Raw genomic sequence first — 21,721 nt, forward strand, 5'->3', positions numbered from 1 at the left:
ATCAAATATTCGGAGGCAACTTTCCCCTCAAGGGAAAACTGAGAGACTTTGACGTCCTCTTGTCCTCTATTGAAAAGCTAAATAGAGCAGTCGAGTCGTTACATCTTAATTCAAAGCTTTTGTAAGTCTCATTTCAAGCGTGTGACTGCTGACAAACGTTTATATTTCTTTAAACAAATACGTAGAATTCAAAGCTATAGTTCCTTTACACTTGTCAAAGCTATCGTACAGTCATTTTGCTAAAGCATTTGCATTTCAGTATTTATTTATTTTTTTCCTGAATTTGAGTGATTTTTAAATCGACTTGGCAAACACATACACCCATTAAGAAAAGCACCAATGGGAAAGATTCCCATCATCATCATCATCATCATCATCATCATCATCATCATCATCCAATTAAACATTTTAGGAGTGATCCTCGTCAAAGGCAGCTCAGACTCAAACGTTGCGTAGTGATGCTCGCCTCGCATCCCGATTGGACTTGTTCTGATTCGTTCTTCTGAATGTTGTGCATTTGCCCAGGTCAAAAAATCTCTTTAAAAACACTCACTATCGAGACGAAACACCCAGAAACATACACACTGGCACATGCATACATAGAGACTCACTCAGTTGCGTAAAAGTGGAAAACAACAGAAAGGAAAATGGTGTTGTAAGTCTTGTACGGTACATTTCTGACGTCCTCCATCTGCACTCACACAGGAGCCAAACGGACAGATCGGCACCCAGCTGCTTCCACACATGCACGAGTTTGAATCCCTCCGCATTAACAAAGCAAAGCACTGAAATGTGAGCCACAGGAGAAACATATTTCACCCGGTTGGACTTCACGGAGGAATCAACAGCCAGGACTATATTGAGAAACGGGGTGTGTTAGCAGAACAAAGTGACGTGAGGGAGATTTCCCTGATCGTGGTGAGACTCAGCAGCGCACTGTATAACGACTTTCCTTTTCCTTGGTGCGTTCCCATTGATGCTTGCATTTCAATGTGGCCAGAAAAAACCCCACAAATAAAATAAAAATGAGGTATATGTTCATCTACAACATGAAAAGGATGAGGATATACAAGTTGAGGAAATATAGAGGTCTATTTCCAGCGTGTCTAAATGTTTCATTTGTATTATAGGGTACAGTTCTGCTTTGCTTTCCTCTCTATGTGCAAACAGGCTCAAAAATAGGTTTGTTATTTACATCAAGCACCTTGGTGAATTAGCTTCAGCAGCTATATTCCTTTTTTCTTTTCTTTTTTTTATTCAGCAAGTTCCTGTTAATTCACAATCTGACCACATTCATTTGTTGTTTGGCACTCAGTGGCTGATTCTTTTCTTTTTGTTCTCAACCATGCAGCTCAGCTCAAATAATCATCAACGCCTCCCACATGTCGGTGAACCTCTTCAATCTGCTCTTTCCCTACAGTTCTCAGTGCTAATTCCAGATAATGTTAAAGAGGGCACAGGCCAGAGAGAGAAGGTGGCTTATTTAAAGATGACACCAAACATGCTTCCCATCTACCTTGACAGCATCTTCCTCAACTGTCATGTGCTTATCAGCAGTCCCATTGATTATATTCATCTAGAAGTCCCAGCTGCAGCATTCACTGTGGACGCATACTGCACTTACATAAAAACAAAAACAAATTGAGTCTGTTTTTCTGAATAACATCTGTTTTGATAACTTCAGGAGGTACCTCAAAATTGCACTATTTGCTTGGAGAACCATGTAGAGGCTGAACGTCGACATTCATATTCTGTTAAGAACTGCTGGGTTACAGTTGATCAATTCTCATGCTCGTTAGATTAATTCAACTTGAAATATCTGGTAAGACGTTTTTATAAAGCCTGTTATACCCATGGTTTGTGTGCTAAAGCGTATCTTATTATTTTGATTTGTCTCCATAACTATTGAAACAAATCAGGTTTCAAAAGCATATTTATCAAATTATACGTTTTATCCTCTATTTATTTTGTCATAATTTTATTTCAAATAATTAAAAAGTAATTGTTCAGTGCATAAGCTAAATGTTGATTCAGGGAAAAAAAATTAATTTATCATATTAATTTAGAAAAATATTGCTTCACCTACTGTAATTGAGAAGAATTTTTGTTTTTTTTGTAAAAACATTGAGTTAATCCAGAAAAACACAAAATACATGTTTTTTTTCCCCTCCAAAAATATTTAAACAATACACGTCTGTAGTTCACAGCGTCTCACATATTTTTTTTTCCAGTGATGTAATATTGAACATTGACTGGTTGGTGTTTTGACCTTTTCTTAAAACGCTAAATTATTTATTCTCAAATCAATTTTCAACAGTTTTCACACAGAAATCAGTCTGCATACCCGTTGTAGGCAGGATTGCTCTGTGAACGGTGGTGTGGTTTACTTTTATTCAGCCAGGCACCACAATAATGGTGATATTTACATGCAACTTACAACAACGCTGTAAGAATTTCTAAACCTTATTGCAAGTGCTCTGGAAATATGTTGACCATTTAACAATAGGTTTAAGGTAACATTTCAATCTAAAAGTTAATTATGTGAGCCTTAATTTTCACAAATATAATTCACAGCTTATAAACTAAAGGGACCAAAATCTTCTTTTTGGGCGGAACAATACAGACAGGAGCCACGTTAGTCGTGATGTTTCTGCATTTCCCGCCCCACCCCCCACTCACACACAATTTTTTTTAAACGAAGCACATACTTTTACATTGTATCTGCCATCTAACATTTGCTTCAGCCCTGACTTTAACAAGCAAACTGTGAATGCAGCTGCGAGGCAGTAAAACGCTGAAACACGACATCTTGTTCGACTCAAATGTGAAGCTCTAGATCCAAACCTATCCCTAAACTAATCGATTGCCTAAGAATTAGTTGATGCTACTGTCGTCCCGGTTTTCAGGATTGCTCTCCTAAGGACGGACTGAAGTGTGTGAGGAGTGAACTCTGTAAAGCTCCAGTAGCTTCACAGCACGTTGCATGAAAATGTTCATGATGTTATTAGATAGTCTGTTGGTGCGTGAAGTGCTTTTCTTTCCCTCAAGCCCAAATGTCTATTTTCTCTCTCCAAACAATCCAAACTTTTCTGTGTCTCCTCAGCGATTCCCCCCAATTAGCATTCTGACTCAGTGAAGAAATATGTTGACATGTAAACAGTGAAGCCTTATCTATGGGTGTGCGACGGGTCTGTGTGGTACTGCAGCGAAATGCAGCAGAGGTCACGGGACCACAGCCTCCGACCGAGCCGGAGTGACGAGATGTCAAGATTTGCTGGAGCTCGACGTAGAAGAAGGTGGAGACGCTGAGGATTTGTCATTTTCTCTCTGGTCACTTTCCTCAACCGACGCCGGTGCTGGAGAGTCACTGAGAGAAACACAAAATGTCTTGTGAGTGTGTGGTTATTTGTGAAGTGTTCAGCTTTATTTAGGAATTAAATATTACTAAGATAGATGTGCCTATTGTTGTTCACCCTTTATAAGAAAAGTGATCATACCTTAACGTGAACACTTGCCAAACATTTGTCTTCGAGAAAGCTTAAACTTCCTCCTGGTAAGTGCACTTGATTAACACATTCAATCTCGACATATAAAGGGTTAGATGTTATTATAAAGCATAGAAAAACTAGTCAGTTTTACAATACAGTTCAATTCAAAAACAATCCAAACAACTGCATTTTATACAAAATAAAATTACAGTCACTGTGGTACAAACATATCCTAAAATTACACATTAAAAGCCACCTCCTTGGCTTTTTAAAACCATAGAAGATTCTGATATTAATACAAAAGCTGCTTATTTTATGTGTTCTGTGAACTTGTTTAAAATTTTTCGTGTTATTTAGTTTTGTTTTGTTTTTCAGGTTTGCCTCCTTGAAGTTGTTTTAAAGCTTATTATACATTTAAAAAGATTGAATTGGAGCTCTGAACAATACGTCGAATAGTGCACATGGAGATTAGAGAAACCAACACACAGACTGAAGCAGCGTTACAGCAAATCTCTGAAGTGTATCTATAAACTAAAATAAGATATTCAAAGATATAAAGTGCGTCTGTCATGAAACGCTTTTCAAACAGAGGCAATGTTTCTTGATGAGTGCCCCGAAAGTGTTAAGTATGGTTTCCTTTTCTTTTTTAGAAGAATAATATATTGACATATTAGATGTACTATGAAAATAGGATCAAAAAGTGATCAAATATATAATAAAAAAATAAAAAACCCAATAAGTGCTAAGAAGTCTTGTCATATTGATGTTTTTCACATGAGAGTGACATAATCATGAGTCACTCCAGTTTACAGTAAGTTGGAAAGACGGATGTGGAAACACAACGTGTAACATGTGTAACCATGTGTGTGTGTGTGTGTGTGTGTGTGTGTGTGTGTGTGTACCTGTCTCCACTCTGAGTGATGAGCCTCCTGCAGGTCTCCATCTGCACGTCCAGGCCTCTCTTCATGGAACACATCTCCATGTACTCATGCAGGTGTCGGTTCATGTCGCTCTTGGCCGTGGCCAACTCCAGCTGGGGTCAGAGATCATAAACACTCAATCATCAAAACAGTTTTCATTCTTCTCTCCATTTGTTCCTGTATAAATCTTTATTTCTGGATATATGTACTGTTGGCTTGAAGCAAATTACATCTGTTGAGTTTTACACAACTATGAAAAGCTTCTTAATTTAATATAATGTGCTGGACATGCTGATCTACAGAAGCATGCTGAAAACAAATCATGGGAATGCCTCTTTTAGATTAATATTATGCATAAAATACGTATTAAGTTGTGACATTGCAGAGGACGTGAACAGATGCACAGCAAAAATAAAATTAAAACAGCTACTAACACACTCCCTTTAAATGTCTGACCTCAATCTGGTCGATTGTCTCCTGGTATTCCTTCTCTCGGGACTTGAACAGACATTCAGTGTCGTTAATCACCTTTTCCAGACAGTCCTCCTGATGGAGAGAAGAGAGATTTTTTTGCATCGCTGTAAATACATCCGACAAAATGTACTGACAATTACAGAGACGCGTGCTGGTGTACTCTTCATCCGACAATCCGACACTAATTTCAATACAACAGTTATAGCACAGCTGACGTTATGCTCCCGACAGCTCAGATTTCACTGACTAATGCAGCAAAGGGAGAGCAGACCGTTGGAACACTTCACAGCCGGGTAATGAAAACAAATACCTACACGCATTTCTGGGAAACAAACAAACTGAACACCAACACTGGAAGAGTGTGTGTCCTGAAATGGCTCCGCCAAAGTGGAGCACTGAAGGTCAGCTGACATCACAGATATCAGCTCATTAGCATCAGCTCCGTTCTTCTTGGAAATTTGAACTGAAGCTATGAACACATGTTTTCACCATCTTAAACCAAAAGAAACGTGATTTTTGTCACATGACAAACTGCTCATAACAAGAATGAAACTGTGACGATGGAACAGATTGAGAGCAGCAACACACATTCCTCATCTACGGCCCTATTAAAGAGAAATACGAATGTTTTGAAATGTTGCATCAGTTCGGGGGTTGCCCGTCTTGTGAGACCACGGCCTACCTCTCCAGGCGGGTGGGTGGGATCTGGAGGCAGAGTGCATCCTGGGAAGTCCTCCCACAGAAGCAGCGTCTCTTCAGTCTCCTCCCAGGCCAGACTGTCGCAGTCATCCTCAAACTCACATTCACGCCTGGGAGAAGAAAAAAAACCATGCGAGAGATAATTAGTGGAAGTGCCAGACTGAAGGACATTTACACAACCTCCATTACAACACAAAGTCAGACGCCTCACAGCTGGTTCAGCATCCTCTGCATCTCCTCGTTGATCTGATTGGCCGACGAGCCACAGTGCTCCTCTTCTTTGACCACGCCTCCGTCGCTCTCAGAGGTGCTGACGGGCTCGTCGCACTCGCTCCCGTTAACTGGCAGAGGAGCCTGTTTACGGCGGCAGTTCAGGGCAGGTTGGTTGTTTGGAACCTGCAGCGACAGTGTCACAACATTCTGAGAGATCAGAATGAAATGATCAATATACCAATATAACCATGAGAATGTAAAAGCTTTAGTACCTGGTACATCTGTATCACATCTTCACAGTTTCTCTGCTGGGCCACATCACAGAGACGAGCAGTTATATCAATCCTGCGGCAGATATCCATGTCCACCTTCATGGCTTTCTCCTGGATTTTACTGTCCAACTCTGACAAATTCTACAGAGAAAATAGAGGCAAATTATAAACCAGAGCATCCAGCAGTTGGTGAGATTACTGTGTAGGACTGTGCCAAATTTATAATCCCTTCACACAGATTACTGTCTGTGATGGACTTTAATGTTAAACTAGTCCATCACAGGACCAACACACACACACACACACACACACACACACACACACACACACACACACACACACACACACACACACACACACACACACACACACACACACACACACACACACACACACACACACACACACACACACACACACACACACACACACACACACACGGAGGCATCATTTACCCTGACAAGTAGATTTTTGGATTTCCAGCAGGATCAAACATTCATGTTGTGAAGAGACAACATGGACCACTGCACCCCTGAATGCTTATAGCAGAACTAATACTGAAAGCCACAATTACATATTAATATAAAGTGGTGTCACATGAAATACTGGCCTTTCTTAGTTAAGTCATTTTTGCATTTTGTTGATGAATTTAAAAGACAAAAAAACATTTTACACTCTGATTTGCAGTATATTTTCCCCATAATAGTACTGCAAAAATATGACTGCACGTTCTTATATAATACACAAAAGAAAGACAAAACAAGAAGGGACAATGGAAAGAAACAGAAAGGGAGAGAGAGAGAGAGAGAGAGAGAGAGAGAGAGAGAAACTGTGCATGCGTGCGTGTCTCACATTGCTCATGAGGCCTTTGAAGAGAACGAGCTCCGCCTTCAGGTGCTGAACTCTGAGAGCCAACTCGTCCTGACAGCCTTCACTCTCCTGCAGGTCCTGCACATGTAAACACACAAACAGACACACACATCACTGGAAATTATAAGTTACATCATGACATCAGCACAAAACATAACAGTCCCCGTCTGAAAACGTCATAACCTCTGAATGCATAATCAACTCTGGGATGATTCTGATGAGGTTTTAACTCTCTTCACTCCCTGCTGACTTATTCATACATGCTACAGTAACGGTCAGGCTCTTTAAAGTCTAGAGTGGCGTGTTCTGTTTTTCTCGTGCTCCCCAGTTGATGTGGAAGGTCAGGTACCGATTCCCAGCAATGCTGCACGTGCAGACAAACACTGACACATACAGGAAACCAACAAACCGCTGGGTTTATAAAAACGCGACTGCAGGAAGCGCAAATACAGTCATTCGATGCTGAGCGGCAGAGCGCAAGCAGAAAAGTCTGTGTCCTCCTTTTTATCGAGAAAAGGCCAAATGTTTAATCAAAGAAAATTCACTGAATGAAGAAAAGCACTGATTGTCAAAAACGGGCCAAGTACGCTTTACGTGAGGTACAACACACCCCTTCACTTCTTGGAGCGCGACTCAAACACTAACCATGACTAAATCTAACCTCAGTGTTTAACTTCCACCGTGCAGACAAACTTTCACCCCCACCATGGGAACCGATTTACACTCTCACAACTTGAATAATACAGCCACATAAACACATGAACTTACCTCTTGCAGGTCTGTAATCTTCTGCTGCAGGTCCATCCTCATGGTGTATTCTTCTTCCCATCTGAGAGACACACAGACAAGTGTAAGTACGACATAAACTCTTTATTGGTGAGCGATCAAACAAAGACCACAATGTGCAGACAGTGTACTTAGTGGCGTGGGGAAGATAGATATGTCAGAAGTTATGTGTATGCCGTCTGGGATGGTGAACAAGGGTTAACATACATTTTTACTCTGTACAATTAAAGTTTTCTCCATTTTTGATTAGTAATAAAAAAAAAAAATAGATTTGAAAATAAAAATGGTCTGACTTCAGGAGTCTGAAAATATAAAACAAAGGATGAAAAATAATTTTTTCCCCCACCAAGTTATTCTATAACCAAATACAACATTGTTTGCCACTGCGGCCAATCATGTCCACGGGATTGCAACGCGCAACAACCAAAAGACTGCTTCTCTCACTAAAAGCAACTACTGTTCCAAAATATTCCCCTGGATCTCGCACTGTTTGAGGAAGAGCAACAGACACAACACCGAAACGTGTAACAGTGGAAGTTGAAGAAGGCTTCGTTTCTAAAGGCATAAGTTTTATTTTGAAAAACAACTTAAGTAAACATTCAATTTTCTATAATAATCTTGTACTTCATTGGACTAATACCACTGGAACTATTTCCAGTTGTCAGTTTTTAGATTACTATATTATCATCTAATAAATCTGGCTTGCTCCAGATGAAACTGGGTTGAACTATAATGAGCGTGACACCACAGCCCTATAATAACCCCTTTTGTAACTAAACTCAAAGTCACATGAATCTGGTGTCCAGAATTCTTTAAAAAGTCAAAAGTAAAAACAACAAGTGCAGAGATGTTTATCATTACCGTTAAACTGAGCAAGCCAATATCAGGATTGGCTGAATGGAACGAGTGTTTCTGTGGATATGAATGCTGTGTAACCTGTGCACATGCCTGCAACCTTATGTCTTCATGTCTCTTGTATAAGGAGAGAGACGCAGCCACCACGTGCCAATGATTTTTTAAGCATTGATCCGCGGAGCAGGCACCACATCCCATTAACATGAAGGCATCCATCAATATTGGCAAGATACTCAACACAAAACCATCAAATGTGAAGCTGCAAGAATTACAACAAGGCAATGATGGAGTGTTTGTTGACGCTAACTTACAGCACAATGACAGCTAATAAGACTCATAGAGATGTTATCTAGGCTTTTGGGTAACTAATAGACATTGTTTGTTTGTTTTTTATGGTGATGCAATTTTGTGCATATTGAGTTTCAGCTTCCCAGTGCTCTGCAGTCCACACAAAAATAAATAAATCAACCAGGCTGATTTAATGGTGTCCCTCTATCGGCATCTTCCAACATAAACCATATCTAACCCGACGCTTCACTCTAAAAGTAAATTTTCTACGTAAATCACCAACTGAGATTAAATCTAAGAAACACTGCAGGCCCCCCACTGAGCTCAGATTTTCCACAATCACACAATTACAGTAAATCAAATTGCCGGCAAACACATCGCTCATCAAATAAAAGATATTTTCACTTTTCAAGGTTGGCTGTGGCTCAGTTTACTAGAGCGAGTCGTCTCTCCATCAGAATGTTGCAGGTTTGATCCCCCATCATCCACTGTCAATGTGTCCTTGAGCAAGACATTGAACTCCAGATGTGTCATTGTAAAGCACTTTGAAGGTTGCTGAAGCAGCAGGAAAGCACTACGTCACTTTAATGAATAATAACGTTTACCATTACACTTGCCGGATTTGTATTGTCCTTGAGTAATAATGACTAGATTTCGGTCTACTCAACTTAACTCAGACACTGGAATAACAATCTGATATCGAAGTGGTAATACAACCATTGAGGAAAATTTCAGTGGACAAACAAATTTAAATTGCAAATATGTGTGTGTATGACAGAGATTTACTGATTCCCTGGTGGATGATTTACGCGACACCATGATTGAGTTCAGACGACCGGCTCGTGAATCTGCACATTTAATACATTTAGAAGCCCGAGTGTGTGATCTCAGATTCAGTGACTTCACATCACACACGGCTCCCGGGAGAAAAATCCACTCACTGCAGTTTGCAGGCTCCTGTAGAAAAAGCTGTTTGAGATGCAGAACGCTGCGGCACATGGACACCTCGAGGGAATACTAAATCTGAAACAAACTGAGTCATGAAACACGGCTTGTTGTTGTCGGTGGGAAGACGCTTGTTTGATCAGGCAGGTGAGAGCGTGCAGAAAATCGAGAAGTGCTTCCTCTTGCAGGACAAGCCCCCCCCCCCCCCCCCCCCCCCCCCCATCCAGCAGCCACAGTTTGCTGTGTGTTGCTGCATTGCAGATACGGTGTGGAGAGAGAGAGAGAGAGAGAGAGAGAGAGAGAGAGAGCGAGAGAGAGCTACGCAGTGGAGGGCAGGGGAGCGTGAAAAGAGGGGAGAAACGGTGGGTTTGTATCAGGTTTACTTCAGGAGAAAACCTGAGATGGAAAAGGGTGATGTTTAGATTTAGGTTGGAGTGTTTTAGGAGGACGAAAAGATTTCACTGAAAACCAATAAGCCTGCATCAGTAAATGGATCTAAAAAATTACAATTAGGTAAGTTGTGGCCATGCATCTGATGGATTTCAGTTTCACCGGGAGAAACTGGTGTTCAGGGCCCCATTGTCCCGCGGTAAACTGATCACCACGGTGGAATCACAAGCAGTAGAGCACCTCTGACTCACTGAGCAGGACAATAGACATCCGGATTCACAGGTAGAGAAAGATGATCTCCTTTTAGCAAGAAAAAAAAAAAAAAAAAAAGTCCAACAATAGCTTTCGAGGAAAACATGTCCTCACACACTCGGGCCTGCAGTTGTCCCCTCTGCCCCGCTCACAAAGAGTCCACTATGCTGTCCTCAGTCTGTCCTGTGTGAAGAACGCATGGCTGCTCATTTGGAGATAATATGAGAGAATTCAATGACGGGCCTGTTGAAGTTCAACTATCACATATAATACGTAATCCACCAGGCAGTCTTCACTCACAAAATCATCCGAGACAAACTCCAGAGAAACAGCTTAGTGGGATAAATAATGAGGGAAGCTAATGATTATTGAAGCCTCCAATACACAGTGTGGTGAAGTTTCCTCGGTGTCCTCGGAAAGAGGTGACAGGCTGCTCAGGGAAAACACAAATATTTACAAGATATGTTCGTCTCAGGGTAGACAATAGGAGGATCAGCTCGATGAAGGATTTAAGTAATCCAGCAGGATTAATGTGATGCGCTCGAGTGTTATTGTGTTTTGTTAGAAATGTGAAGACATTGTACTGTTGTGTGTGGATTTTTTCTTTTTTGCATGTTTTCATGGTAACCTAAACATACAATTTCAAAATATACATGCTTTTAAATTTAAAGTGAATATTATCATATCTGGGATGTTCCTCCACTAAATCCAGGGAGTAATCCACCAAAAACAAAAGAGACTATACAACAACATCTTGACCTCCATACAAAGAGAAACATCTTCATAAACTGAAGATTAAAACCTTCAAATGTCAGCTGGTGATTTATCAGGTGGCACCAAGTCAAAATTCAATATTTAACAACAAATCATTTTTGGGAGCTAAACCATCAAAGTAGCAAATACAATGGCTTGCATAGATTATTATGTAACCTGTCTTACCTCAAGCAATTATTTAATTGATTTGTCATTTTGCTAATAACATCTTAAACATCTTTGTCTTGGTCTTTGGATCATTTTTAAGGTTCAGAGCCCCAAAAGATCCTAACAAAGAATACCAATTATTCCGTACAATTAGAAAGCCAACAATGCTTGTTTTGGCAAGGACGGGGTCAAATGTTAATAAACACATTGAATGTAAGATTTGTAGTGGTAAGTCAGAATATAATCCAGCCTAAACACTGAGGTTGCTGTCTGCGTTAAATGTGGCTCTCTGGAGCGACTCCAGGAACTGAATGACACCGTCACTGCCTCTAAACGTGACTCAACCACCAGTGAGTGAGTCAACCTTCCTACCAGCTGAGCATTCTCAACACAGAAATATGTTTCCACATTACTGTCGTTGGCGTTGACCTTCATTCTACTTTTATATTTAGCAGGTGGCGTGCTAAAGTTTTTAGGTGTATTTGTAGCCGCAGCACCTGCCTCTGTGGTCAGACATGAAGTGAATGCAGACTGGAGGTGATGGATGTGGGTGGGTGGGGTTGTGGGGTGCTGACTCCGCTCTCCTGCTTCAGACAACTGGTCTGCAGCTGCTCTCCAGCTCTGCTCATATCTCTAAAGTGGAGCATTACATGCACTCAAGAAAAGCACAGGGCAATAAAGAATACAACTAAAGGACTGTCAAACGTGTAATAAAAGTTTTTGTTTTGTTTTTTCCCATTTACCTGCGTTTATACTCGTCTCTCTCCCTCTTCACTTTGGCCAGGACATTGTACAGGGCTCTGATCTCAGGGGTGATGGTGTCAATCTGGACCCCCACTCCGTCAGGGTGCATCCAGGACACCCCCGGACTGGTCAGGCGCTCCGCACTGGGCCCGAACTTGCGGGTGTGGTTGTAGGACCAGATGGTACCGGGGAGGAACCGGGGTGGAGGGTGTGTGGAGGTTCCCGTGGTGGTGCCGGGGGCCGTTTTGGGCGCAGACCCGGGTGAATCCACGCAGGGGGAGGCCTGGCTGATGGTGATGGCTGGATTGCTGGGTGCGCTTTCAGCAGCGGGTGGTGTGAAGGTGGAGGAGGCTACGGGAGGCGTGAAGAGGGTGGTGGGCCTCCTGGCAGAGTTGTTGGTGTTGTGGAAGGGCAGGGATCCGGGCCGGAGCGGGATGGTTCCCACGAAGCCGGTCTGCACACCTGTCTCCTGGGTGCGCGCGGCGCCCTCGCAGCACCCACCCGGACAGCCCTTGTTGGCGTCCAGCGCCTGCTGCAGCTGCTTCTCCAGAATCTTATTCCTGCGCTCCAGCTCGTGCACTTTAGCCAAAAAGCAGCGGAACCTCAGGTTGAGCGTCTTGAGGACGCTGATGTTGGAGCCCAAGTCGTTCCGGAGGGCCATGGCTCCGCGGGGGTGCGGCGGCGCCGGGCGGGAGTGGAGGCGATGGAGGAAAGGTGAAGCCTGTGAGGGCGCGGTGGTGAAGTCAGGCCCCGGCTGCTGCTCAGGCCCCGTGTCCGGCTGCTGCTCCCCCAGGAGGAAAGACGCCGGGTCCGCTCCACCGAAGACGGCGTCGGGCAGGAGGCCGGAGGGGGAGTCGGGGTGTCCGGGGGCGTCGCTCTGCTCGGGGTGCTGTTGGAGGTGCGTGTTGCCCCCCAACAATGGATTCATGCTATGGTATGGAAAACTGAAGCGCTGCAGATCTGGCATGAACACGGACGGGAATGGTCTTTTCTACAGCAGAATAATATAATAAAACAGATGACTTGCAATCAAACTACAACGAAGGCCTGCGCGCAAAAAAAAACGCCAGTATTTATCCAGATTATATAACCCGAGTCTAAATAAAAATCTTATCCTTTTAAAGCCCAGAGGTCTTAACGTCGACTGATGGATCAGTGCTCTCTGACGCCGTGTGGGAATAAAACCACCATCCTGAAGCAGCAGAGACGAGCCGAGAGGGAAGGAAGCTGCAGCGCCTACGCGGGGTGCTTGGCAAAACAGAAGAAGCGAGGAAACGAAATGGAGAAAAAGACGCAGACGATGAGGAAAATACAAAGAAAATCCAGTGTCACCGCGTCACTGAAGTTCTGGCAACAAAGCAACGACCGCAGGCAGCAGGCAGCGCTGCGGGATTGGAAGAGACGTCTACCGTAACGACACGAGCAGAGGCGCAATAATCTGTTCACTGTTTACTGCCTGCAGTGTGGTATCTGGTGTTTTCCTTTAAATCGGAACACATTCAAGAATAACGAATTAAAAGCATTGATACGATTTTCAAATGTGCAGAGAATCCCTGGAATAGATAAATTCCACATAATTTGTAGTCATCCAAATGAAAACATTAATTTGTGATGGGAATAGTTGCTTTTACACTATATATATATACACAAATGCCTTTTATTCATAATCTCTCTCAACTGTCAAAACACGTCTAAAAAAATACATATTCACACCACACAAACGCAACAATACAATCCCTTCAACATATATTAGTGTTCATTTCTGGATATCAGTGTTCCTGAATGAAGATTTCTTCACCAATAATTCTCCACCCAGAGACCATAGTTGTTGGGCTTTTTCACAAGCTTGATATCTTCTTATGAACCACATGGATGCGTTACAAACAGCTGGCCTGACAATACACCATGTTGTGGTGCATTATGAGATTAAACAGCTATATACATGTACAGGGTCATTAGGTGCTGGAGCCAATCCCAGCAACTATGAGCAAAGGCAGGATACACCCTGGACAAGTCATAAGTTCAGAGATGGACAATCACGAACATATTTCTAGCCAATTCGGTGTCACCAATTAACTTGGCATGTTCTTGGACCATGGGAGGAGCCCGCAGTACCCAGAGAAAATGCACATGCATTCATGCCACCATTTGAACCCATGACATTCTGGCTGTGAAGGGAGAGCATTAACCACTGCGCCACCATTCAGTCTGGGACTGAATGAACTTCAGCAAGTTGGGAAACCTTCAGTTAATATACCAGCCAAGTCGTTTTTGAGATGACATGAAAGCTCATTTTTGACCTACTCTGCTTATTTATGGACAGATTGTGTGCAACGTCAAAGAAACAGGGAGCCATGATTCTCACAAACAAAGGACTTTATTCCACCACTGACTGCAGCACCTCAGTGCTACAGACATAAGACTCTCACAGCTTCACTCCTAACACAAGGACAGAACAGGGACTTCAACAAATAAAAAATAATTGGTCACCAATTTAAATCTTTCATTTGCTCTGTGGGACCTTCCTCAGGCATGTGATGGGGATCAACTATCAAATGGAACCAGGCAGAGTCACAGACTGAACATTTGTGACTCTGGATTCAGGAGAATGTGGTTATCGAGGTGTTGTACATCAACGGTCAGTCGGCAGGCTGGTTTACTCCTTGGTGGCCATGTGGGCCATCAGGTCGCAGACGCGGTTGCTGTAGGCGAACTCGTTGTCATACCTGGTGACGAGAGGAAAGTTAGTGTGCGTGGAATTAAATAGATAGAGAGCTTGAACACGATCGATGGCGAGGGCGCACCATGACACCAGCTTGACAAAGTGGTCGTTGAGGGCAATTCCAGCGCCAGCATCAAAGATGGAGGAGTGGGTGTCGCCGTTGAAGTCTGTGGAGACGACCTGCGGGAAAAAAGAAAACCTATGTTCATGAGTCAATTCACTGACTAACCGGCGGCAGGAGTTGGCTGAACACAGACCTGGTGCTCTGTGTATCCCAGGATGCCCTTCATGGGTCCTTCAGCTGCAGCCTTCAAAACCTTCTTGATGTCGTCGTATTTGGCCTGTCGAGAAGAAAAGATTTGGTTTTGTGTTAAAAGGAACAGAAGACGACACATTTATGGACTTTAATCCTCCATTATAACATGTAGAAAACGTGCAGAAGTCCCAATCAGTTTTGTAATGTTACGAAAGTATTTCAAGATTTGATGTAATATGCTGCAAAAATTCTTGCTTCTATGTGAATATGTAAGCCTGCTAGACTGACTTTTGAGAGCAAAGTCAAAATCCCCTATAATGTGTGTGCTCTATGGGACAAAATGCTCCTTTTAAACTGGGAATATTTGGAGCAAATGAATGGTTTTAAAATGTAAACATCCCCCTATATACTTTATGTAGTTACTCACGGGTTTCTCCAGGCGGACCGTCAGATCAACCACGGACACGTTGGGAGTGGGGACACGGAAAGCCATACCGGTCAGCTTGCTGTGCAACATGGACATATAGAAATTTAGAAGCTGAATGTTTACCGCAGTTTCTTGCCTTCTTATCAACACCAACTCATGTTACCGCTTCCTGGCACTGACCCATTGAGCTCAGGGATGACCTTTCCAACAGCCTTGGCGGCGCCAGTGGAAGCGGGGATGATGTTCTGGCTGGCACCGCGGCCGTCCCTCCACAGTTTACCAGAGGGACCGTCCACGGTCTTCTGGGTGGCGGTGATGGCGTGAACGGTGCTCTGGGGGACAAAGACAGCATGTCGAGTTTAGCTTCAGCTCATCTTCCTCAATGTAGTCAGGTGAAGTGTTTGAATTCTCACCATCAGACCCTCAACGATGCCGAAGTTGTCGTTGATGACCTTTGCCAGGGGGGCCAGGCAGTTGGTTGTGCAGGAAGCATTGCTATCGAGAACAAATGGAAATGGTTAGTTTTGTTAAAAAAAACATGCATGTCACATATAGAAACATTCACTGGTAAAAAAGTAAAGAAATGAAGCAGTCATCACAATGGTGTTGAGCTCATTTTAATTTAGAGCCAAACTAAAGGCTCATTTGATCTCATTTAGAGCACAACAAATACAATCATCAATAAATGACACCAAGTTGGGTGCAAAGCAAAACATGAAAATATTTGTGTTCAAAAACACTTATGAACAACCTCAAATTTAAAACAGAAATCTTATCTGCCACTGGGTTTCTATTCAGTCAGTTGATAAACCACTGTTGTGTCTAAGGCTGCACAGTTTCTAAAACTCAAACCCTCACAGTATGGATTTGATGCCAAAGTATTTCTGCTTGCAAAATAATAGCTTTATACAGCAGCACCTCGCTGCAAAAAGCCGTTCAGTTCTGGGTCTTAGTGTCGTGTTTGCTGAGCTGACAAAAACAAGGTGACCTATTATAAGCGGACAGGGGAACAGTTCTTGCCAGTTTTACTCTTCGTCACATTGCATCCCAGATTGAACCCTCAAACAGGCCACTTTTGGCTCGTTGAGTCAAATGTAGAACAGAAATGGAAAAACTACCTGTAAATGTATAAATCTTGTGAAGGTGATGAACTTTATCATTCATACCTGACAACCTTGAGGGAGTTGTCATACTTGTCGTGGTTAACACCCATGACAAACATGGGAGCGTCGGCACTGGGTGCAGAGATGATGACTCTCTTGGCACCACCCTTCAAGTGAGCCTGTAAAATTTTAAGAAAAATGATTAAATCTGTACTTTTCTGCACATCATGTTAAATATGGAAGCATATTTCCGGCATTTAAGAACTTTGTTTTTTTCCTTTGGGAGGAAAAAGTTAAAAATTTAAACTTAACACAGAAGGTCTCAGAAGTATCTGATCAATTCGGGCCGAATCTCAATTCTGAAAAAAGTCTTAAATGAATAAAATACACTGAATTTTGCAGTCTGACAGAAGTGAGTACATACAGAGGCCTTCTCAATGGTGGTGAACACACCAGTGGACTCAACCACATACTGGGCACCAGCATCACCCCACTTGATGTTGGCAGGGTCCCTCCTGAAAAGACAAAAAAAATAAAAAAAACAGTCAAGGATGTAAAGTTGTGATCAAACCAGCCATTTCTGCAGATTGAAAGCTTTTAAGCAAAGATGAACTGACTCATGGAAAACTGTGATTTTGTGTCCATCGATGACCAGCTTGTCACCCTCGATCTTGACCTCGCCCTTGTAACGGCCGTGGGTGGAGTCATACTTGAACATGTAGACCTGAGAAGGGAGGAATTAAAAACTTGTAAAAAAAATAAAATGTAAATGTATATACACTGGGAAAGTCAAACATTGAGCAGGCTTGTAATTGTTAACAAAAACTAACTTTCCTAAGCAATATAAGGATTAGTCCCACTGCAGGTGTAACTATTGGCAGCGTGTGGCGCATAAAAGATCATCACTGCAAAAACACCAACGCAATGAAATTGGTTGCGCTCCAGCTGACGATGCACAAAAGATGAAGTTTAAGGATGCAAGATGAGCAGTCGAGTTACCATGTACTCCAGGTCAATGAAGGGGTCGTTGATGGCCACGATCTCCACCTTCTTGGAGCAGAAACCTGCACGGGTCACCAGACGACCGATGCGGCCGAATCTGAGTGAAGAAGTGAGGAGTCAGTTGTTAACCTGGCCTCTAGATGGCAGCAGAACACCACATTAACCAGACCCATGTGTGAAAGTTTTAGACTGACTCATTTTGAGTTTTATTTTTTTGAATAAGGTGACTTTTGCACCTAATTCACAGTTTGAATTAAAATGAGTGGAGACAGTGGAAAGAGGCAGAAAGGACAGGGTTCAGGGGGAGGAGCTGGGGGTGGACACCGTCCTCTCTGGGGGCCAAAGTCGAAAGTAACCTCCAGTGTGGTAATCCTGGTGACGGCAGTGAACTGTTTGATCAGTGGCCGAGTTACTATTTAACCACAGGTCCAAAAGCCCAACACAGATACACTCCGTTCTTACACTGGAGTGGGAGGGGAGATAAACTGATCACAACACACATCATGCGTAGACGTTAACGTCAGTAGCTTTAAGTTGCACAGGATCGCCACGCCCCCATCCTCCTCATGCATGCTTCAGACAGCAAAAAAAACAAACAAAAAAAAAACCCTGTTGATGACCCCCATGTCGAAGGCACTACCCACTTTGTTATCTGCTGCAGGCCAAAGTTCAAAGATTGAGAGAAACATGAACAGCCGGGGCAGCAGGAATAGGAAGGCTGGTTAATGCATGCTGAGCTCCATTGCAGAGCATTTGTTCATCTTTAGGTGTGTGTGTGTGTGTGTGGTGGGGGTGGTGGTTGTGGTGGTGGTGGTGGGGGGGGGCAATCATTGAAACGCAAACCAGCAAATGTAATGTTTGCACCAGACTGAACTGCAGGTTTGTGAGGCGAATAATTCAGAGAACTATAGAGTCTTTTAAAATGTTTGTCAGTTTGTTCATTCACTTGTTGGTCCAAGCTGTAGGTTCTAATCTATTTTTTTTAGAGAAATGTGCATTCTCCAGAACTGTGTTTATTCATACATCTCAAATATAGACGCACACTTCTTTGGATTTAAGATCATTTTAACACCCGAATTGTGAAATCTGGGGTCATTGTTGTTTTGATGTACGTTTACAAGCTCTTATCTTATTGTAGTTCTTATCTTAGTAGTGACACAATCTTAGCTTTTAGATGTTTTTGTACATTCCTTTCTGTTCTCATGTCTTTTCACAAACTTTTACATGCTAGAAATGTGGACATATAGGACAGTCTTTGCACAATAATCCCAGTATGGATTTAAATGTGCACAGATCAGAGGGGTGTGGCACGGCCACCACTGACCTGATGGGTAATTCATGTGTTCACAGAATTTAGTTACATTTTTAGTAAGGAAATAATAATCTTACCCATTGATACCGACTTTCACCATTTTGCCTGGGTTGGGTTTAGTCCTCTGAAAAGAGAATGAGAGAAAAACAAGTCCTTGTTGAATTATTATTGACACAGCAACATTTATGATTCCATAGATATTAGTTTTCATGTGATGACAGACAGTTGTGTAAATTTTGTGTTGAGATAAGCAGTGGAAACACAATGTGCAAATGTCTTCAGAGTCTTCAGTGTCCACAATGTTTTACTACAAATCCAGTTTTAAACTGGCAGCTTTGTCTACAGTGTTTCACTCATAAAAATATCAGTTTTATATTTTTTAGAAGTAGCCTGCAAGCAGTGAAGTGAGCTCGAATCTACTTAAGGATGCAAGTGGTTTGAGAAAATATCTGAATTAAACGCATGCAGATTGAAACCAGGTGATTTAAATCAAACTTAAAGTCTGTGAAGCTCTGCAGCTTCCTCACGACCTTTAAGCCAACAAGGTGAGGTATTTACCGTCTGTGAGATGCCTCAGTCTGTCCTGCGACTCTGGGAGAGTGGGGGAGAACAAAGTTAGGCTCTGACTTTTTAATGATTGTCCGGGTTTTGAAGCCCCGCCCCCCCCTGCGGTCACAGGTCTTTGCCCCGCCCCCTCTGAATGTCAAGGTCATCAGCTGCACCTATTCATGCAGAAGAGCCTCTGCAACCCCTTTTCTCACGAGATCAACACACAAGAAGCTCCTGCGTTGTTTAATGCAACATATGACTTTAGTTTGGGAATGTTCAAATCGCCTCTCATAACTTTAGTGACCATATTCATCACGTTTCCTCCCTCTAGATATAGATATCCAGGTACTGGAGTGCTTGAAAAAAGAGAGGTATCCCTTGCTGACCTTCTGTGTAAATACGGACACACAGAGGGAGCAAACGAGGGATCAAATCTCTGTCCTCCTCACGGTGACATTTAATGTCCAAAGACCATGACCCTTCACTGGACTCGCTCCGGGGCGGCTCTCCTCCTCCTGCCTCTGCATCCCTCCAGCAGAAATGACAAGTTGAGTTCAGGTCACTATGGTCCCTGCACAGTTTCAGCCTGTCTGACTCCATTTACTCTCACAAATGAAGGCTTTGTAATCATATTTGGAAATCATTGACAGGTTATTTTGTCTTAATATGTGTGCTGCCTTTCAAAGGTCTTGGCGTGGTGTGTCATCCTAATGCAAGATAAACCGTGTTCCCTTTTCTGCTTCTGCTCAGGCTTGTCAGCTGCTTTATCTCAGTTCATTCAACCTCCCTTCAGTCTCGCTCGCTCGTCTTTTGACACCAGGACAAAACCACTCAAACTGAAATTCTAATGTTTTTTAATTTGCATAATAAGGCTTTTGTTTCACCCTTCATCAACTGTGTGACCATATTTGATCACTTCTGGCATTTCCTCCAAATTAATAATAGTTAGAGAATATCCAATGTCTCCAGTTGGCAAATTTAAACACATAGAGCGACAGGACGATAAGAAGCCTTTATAGAAATGCTATGAGGAATGTGTAACATTTAGAAACACTTTGAACATGAACATATTTGAAATATCTATGCTTTTGTTCAGTTTTACACTTCGTATATATTTTGTATATAAATCGAGTTTGGTGTTCATTTCTTTCTACATCCTTGTTTCTTTCTTTCAATAATAGATTAGAGTATCATGTTTTAGTCAGTGGCTTTTACAAAGGGGGGCCCGATGAAGGGTTAATCCTGAGGTTCAGATAAGAAAGATGTTTCTGGAAATGTCCCACGGCTGAACTCTGTCCTGGGCAGCCACAACAGAGACTTCAAACCTTAACTATGTCCCAGCATGCAGTCTCCTCTGCAGAACTTAAAATTGTAACATGTTATGGGTTCAGTCATTCAAATAAAGATCTTTTGTAGCTTGTTTGTTCCAGACATCCTGTGCTCGGCTGAGTTGTGTCACACTGCAGCCGAACATGACGGCAGCGGTCTGCTTGATGGCTGCTGACCAGTGGTCTGGACTCTGGACATAGTTAAAACTACCACGGCCCTGAGTGGAGTGCAGGCACGACGGTCTTGGCCAGTGCTCTGCGCCTTAAGGTCAACGAGGGGAAGTAAAGGTCAGGCTAAGATTAGACACTTGCCGGCGACTCAATGCTTGGCCTATTTTATACTTTACGTTCTGTAAATGCTGCCTCATGCATATCACTTTTTTTTTTCTTCTATAATACAACTCTGCCTAAATTACTGTAGAAAGGAAAGTGACCAACAGAAGAATGAAATATCCCAGACATTGAACAGTACAGGGGGAGAAAATGTCCCCACAAATTGCTGGTTGAGTGTTAAAAAAAGGACAGTGCAGCGGCTTTTCATTAACGTAAATCACTTTGTAACTCCTTCAAATCTACACATATATAGATTACCTGAAAGTACTGCAACAGTAAGAGTACACAGACAGTAAAGGCTGCACATCATTAACCAGTACACTGTCCTGTCTGCATTGAAAACTGTCCCTCATTTATGCAACTTACATCCTGTGTTAAAGCGAACAAAGTCCAGAGGTCAGGTGTGTGTGTGTGTGTGTGTGTGTGTGTGTGTGTGTGTGTGTGTGTGTGTGTGTGTGTGTGTGTGTGTGTGTGTGTGTGTGTGTGTGTGTGTGTGTGTGTGTGGTAATGTACCGCTAAACTAAACAAAAAAGACTCATGCTGCCATCTTGTGTTCTGAAACAAAACTTCAG

General features: G+C 42.6%; 2 protein-coding genes across 2 annotated transcripts; both read right to left on the minus strand.

Moving 5' to 3' along the window:
- Positions 1 to 1,258: 1,258 nt before the first annotated feature.
- iffo1b (intermediate filament family orphan 1b) lies at positions 1,259 to 13,271 on the minus strand. Its single transcript, XM_080471169.1, has 9 exons — positions 12,117 to 13,271; positions 7,705 to 7,765; positions 6,919 to 7,014; positions 6,067 to 6,207; positions 5,793 to 5,977; positions 5,565 to 5,691; positions 4,865 to 4,954; positions 4,391 to 4,521; positions 1,259 to 3,367 (listed from the first exon to the last, which is right to left on the minus strand). The coding sequence occupies exons 1-9, from the start codon at positions 13,082 to 13,084 to the stop codon at positions 3,265 to 3,267; spliced, it is 1,902 nt and encodes a 633-aa protein (XP_080327295.1). The 5' UTR covers positions 13,085 to 13,271; the 3' UTR covers positions 1,259 to 3,264.
- A 1,204-nt stretch (positions 13,272 to 14,475) lies between these two features.
- gapdh (glyceraldehyde-3-phosphate dehydrogenase) lies at positions 14,476 to 20,108 on the minus strand. Its single transcript, XM_080471065.1, has 12 exons — positions 19,498 to 20,108; positions 19,017 to 19,063; positions 17,625 to 17,724; positions 17,243 to 17,349; positions 17,050 to 17,140; positions 16,689 to 16,804; positions 15,936 to 16,017; positions 15,703 to 15,854; positions 15,523 to 15,601; positions 15,097 to 15,180; positions 14,922 to 15,019; positions 14,476 to 14,843 (listed from the first exon to the last, which is right to left on the minus strand). Exons 2-12 carry the CDS (start codon positions 19,037 to 19,039, stop codon positions 14,774 to 14,776), a joined length of 1,002 nt encoding a protein of 333 aa, XP_080327191.1. The 5' UTR covers positions 19,040 to 19,063; positions 19,498 to 20,108; the 3' UTR covers positions 14,476 to 14,773.
- Between the last annotated feature and the right edge of the window lie 1,613 nt (positions 20,109 to 21,721).

The sequence above is a fragment of the Lipophrys pholis genome (assembly GCF_963383615.2).
Source record: "Lipophrys pholis genome assembly, chromosome: 9".
In the NCBI taxonomy this organism is placed as follows: domain Eukaryota; kingdom Metazoa; phylum Chordata; class Actinopteri; order Blenniiformes; family Blenniidae; genus Lipophrys; species Lipophrys pholis.

What these genes read in the sequence shown, in the direction of transcription:
- gapdh (XM_080471065.1), bottom strand. Translation starts at nt 19,039, where the DNA reads ATGGTGAAAGTCGGTATCAATGG. An exon ending in AAAATCACAGTTTTCCATGA is followed by an intron (nt 17,141 to 17,242) that starts GTCAGTTCATCT and finishes TTGTCTTTTCAG; the next exon opens with GAGGGACCCTGCCAACATCA. An exon ending in GTCATCCCTGAGCTCAATGG is followed by an intron (nt 15,602 to 15,702) that starts GTCAGTGCCAGG and finishes CATGTTGCACAG; the next exon opens with CAAGCTGACCGGTATGGCTT.
- iffo1b (XM_080471169.1), bottom strand. Translation starts at nt 13,084, where the DNA reads ATGCCAGATCTGCAGCGCTTCAGTTTTCCATACCATAGCATGAATCCA. An exon ending in AGAGACGAGTATAAACGCAG is followed by an intron (nt 7,766 to 12,116) that starts GTAAATGGGAAA and finishes TGTGTCTCTCAG; the next exon opens with ATGGGAAGAAGAATACACCA. An exon ending in CAGAGGATGCTGAACCAGCT is followed by an intron (nt 5,692 to 5,792) that starts GTGAGGCGTCTG and finishes TTCTTCTCCCAG; the next exon opens with GCGTGAATGTGAGTTTGAGG.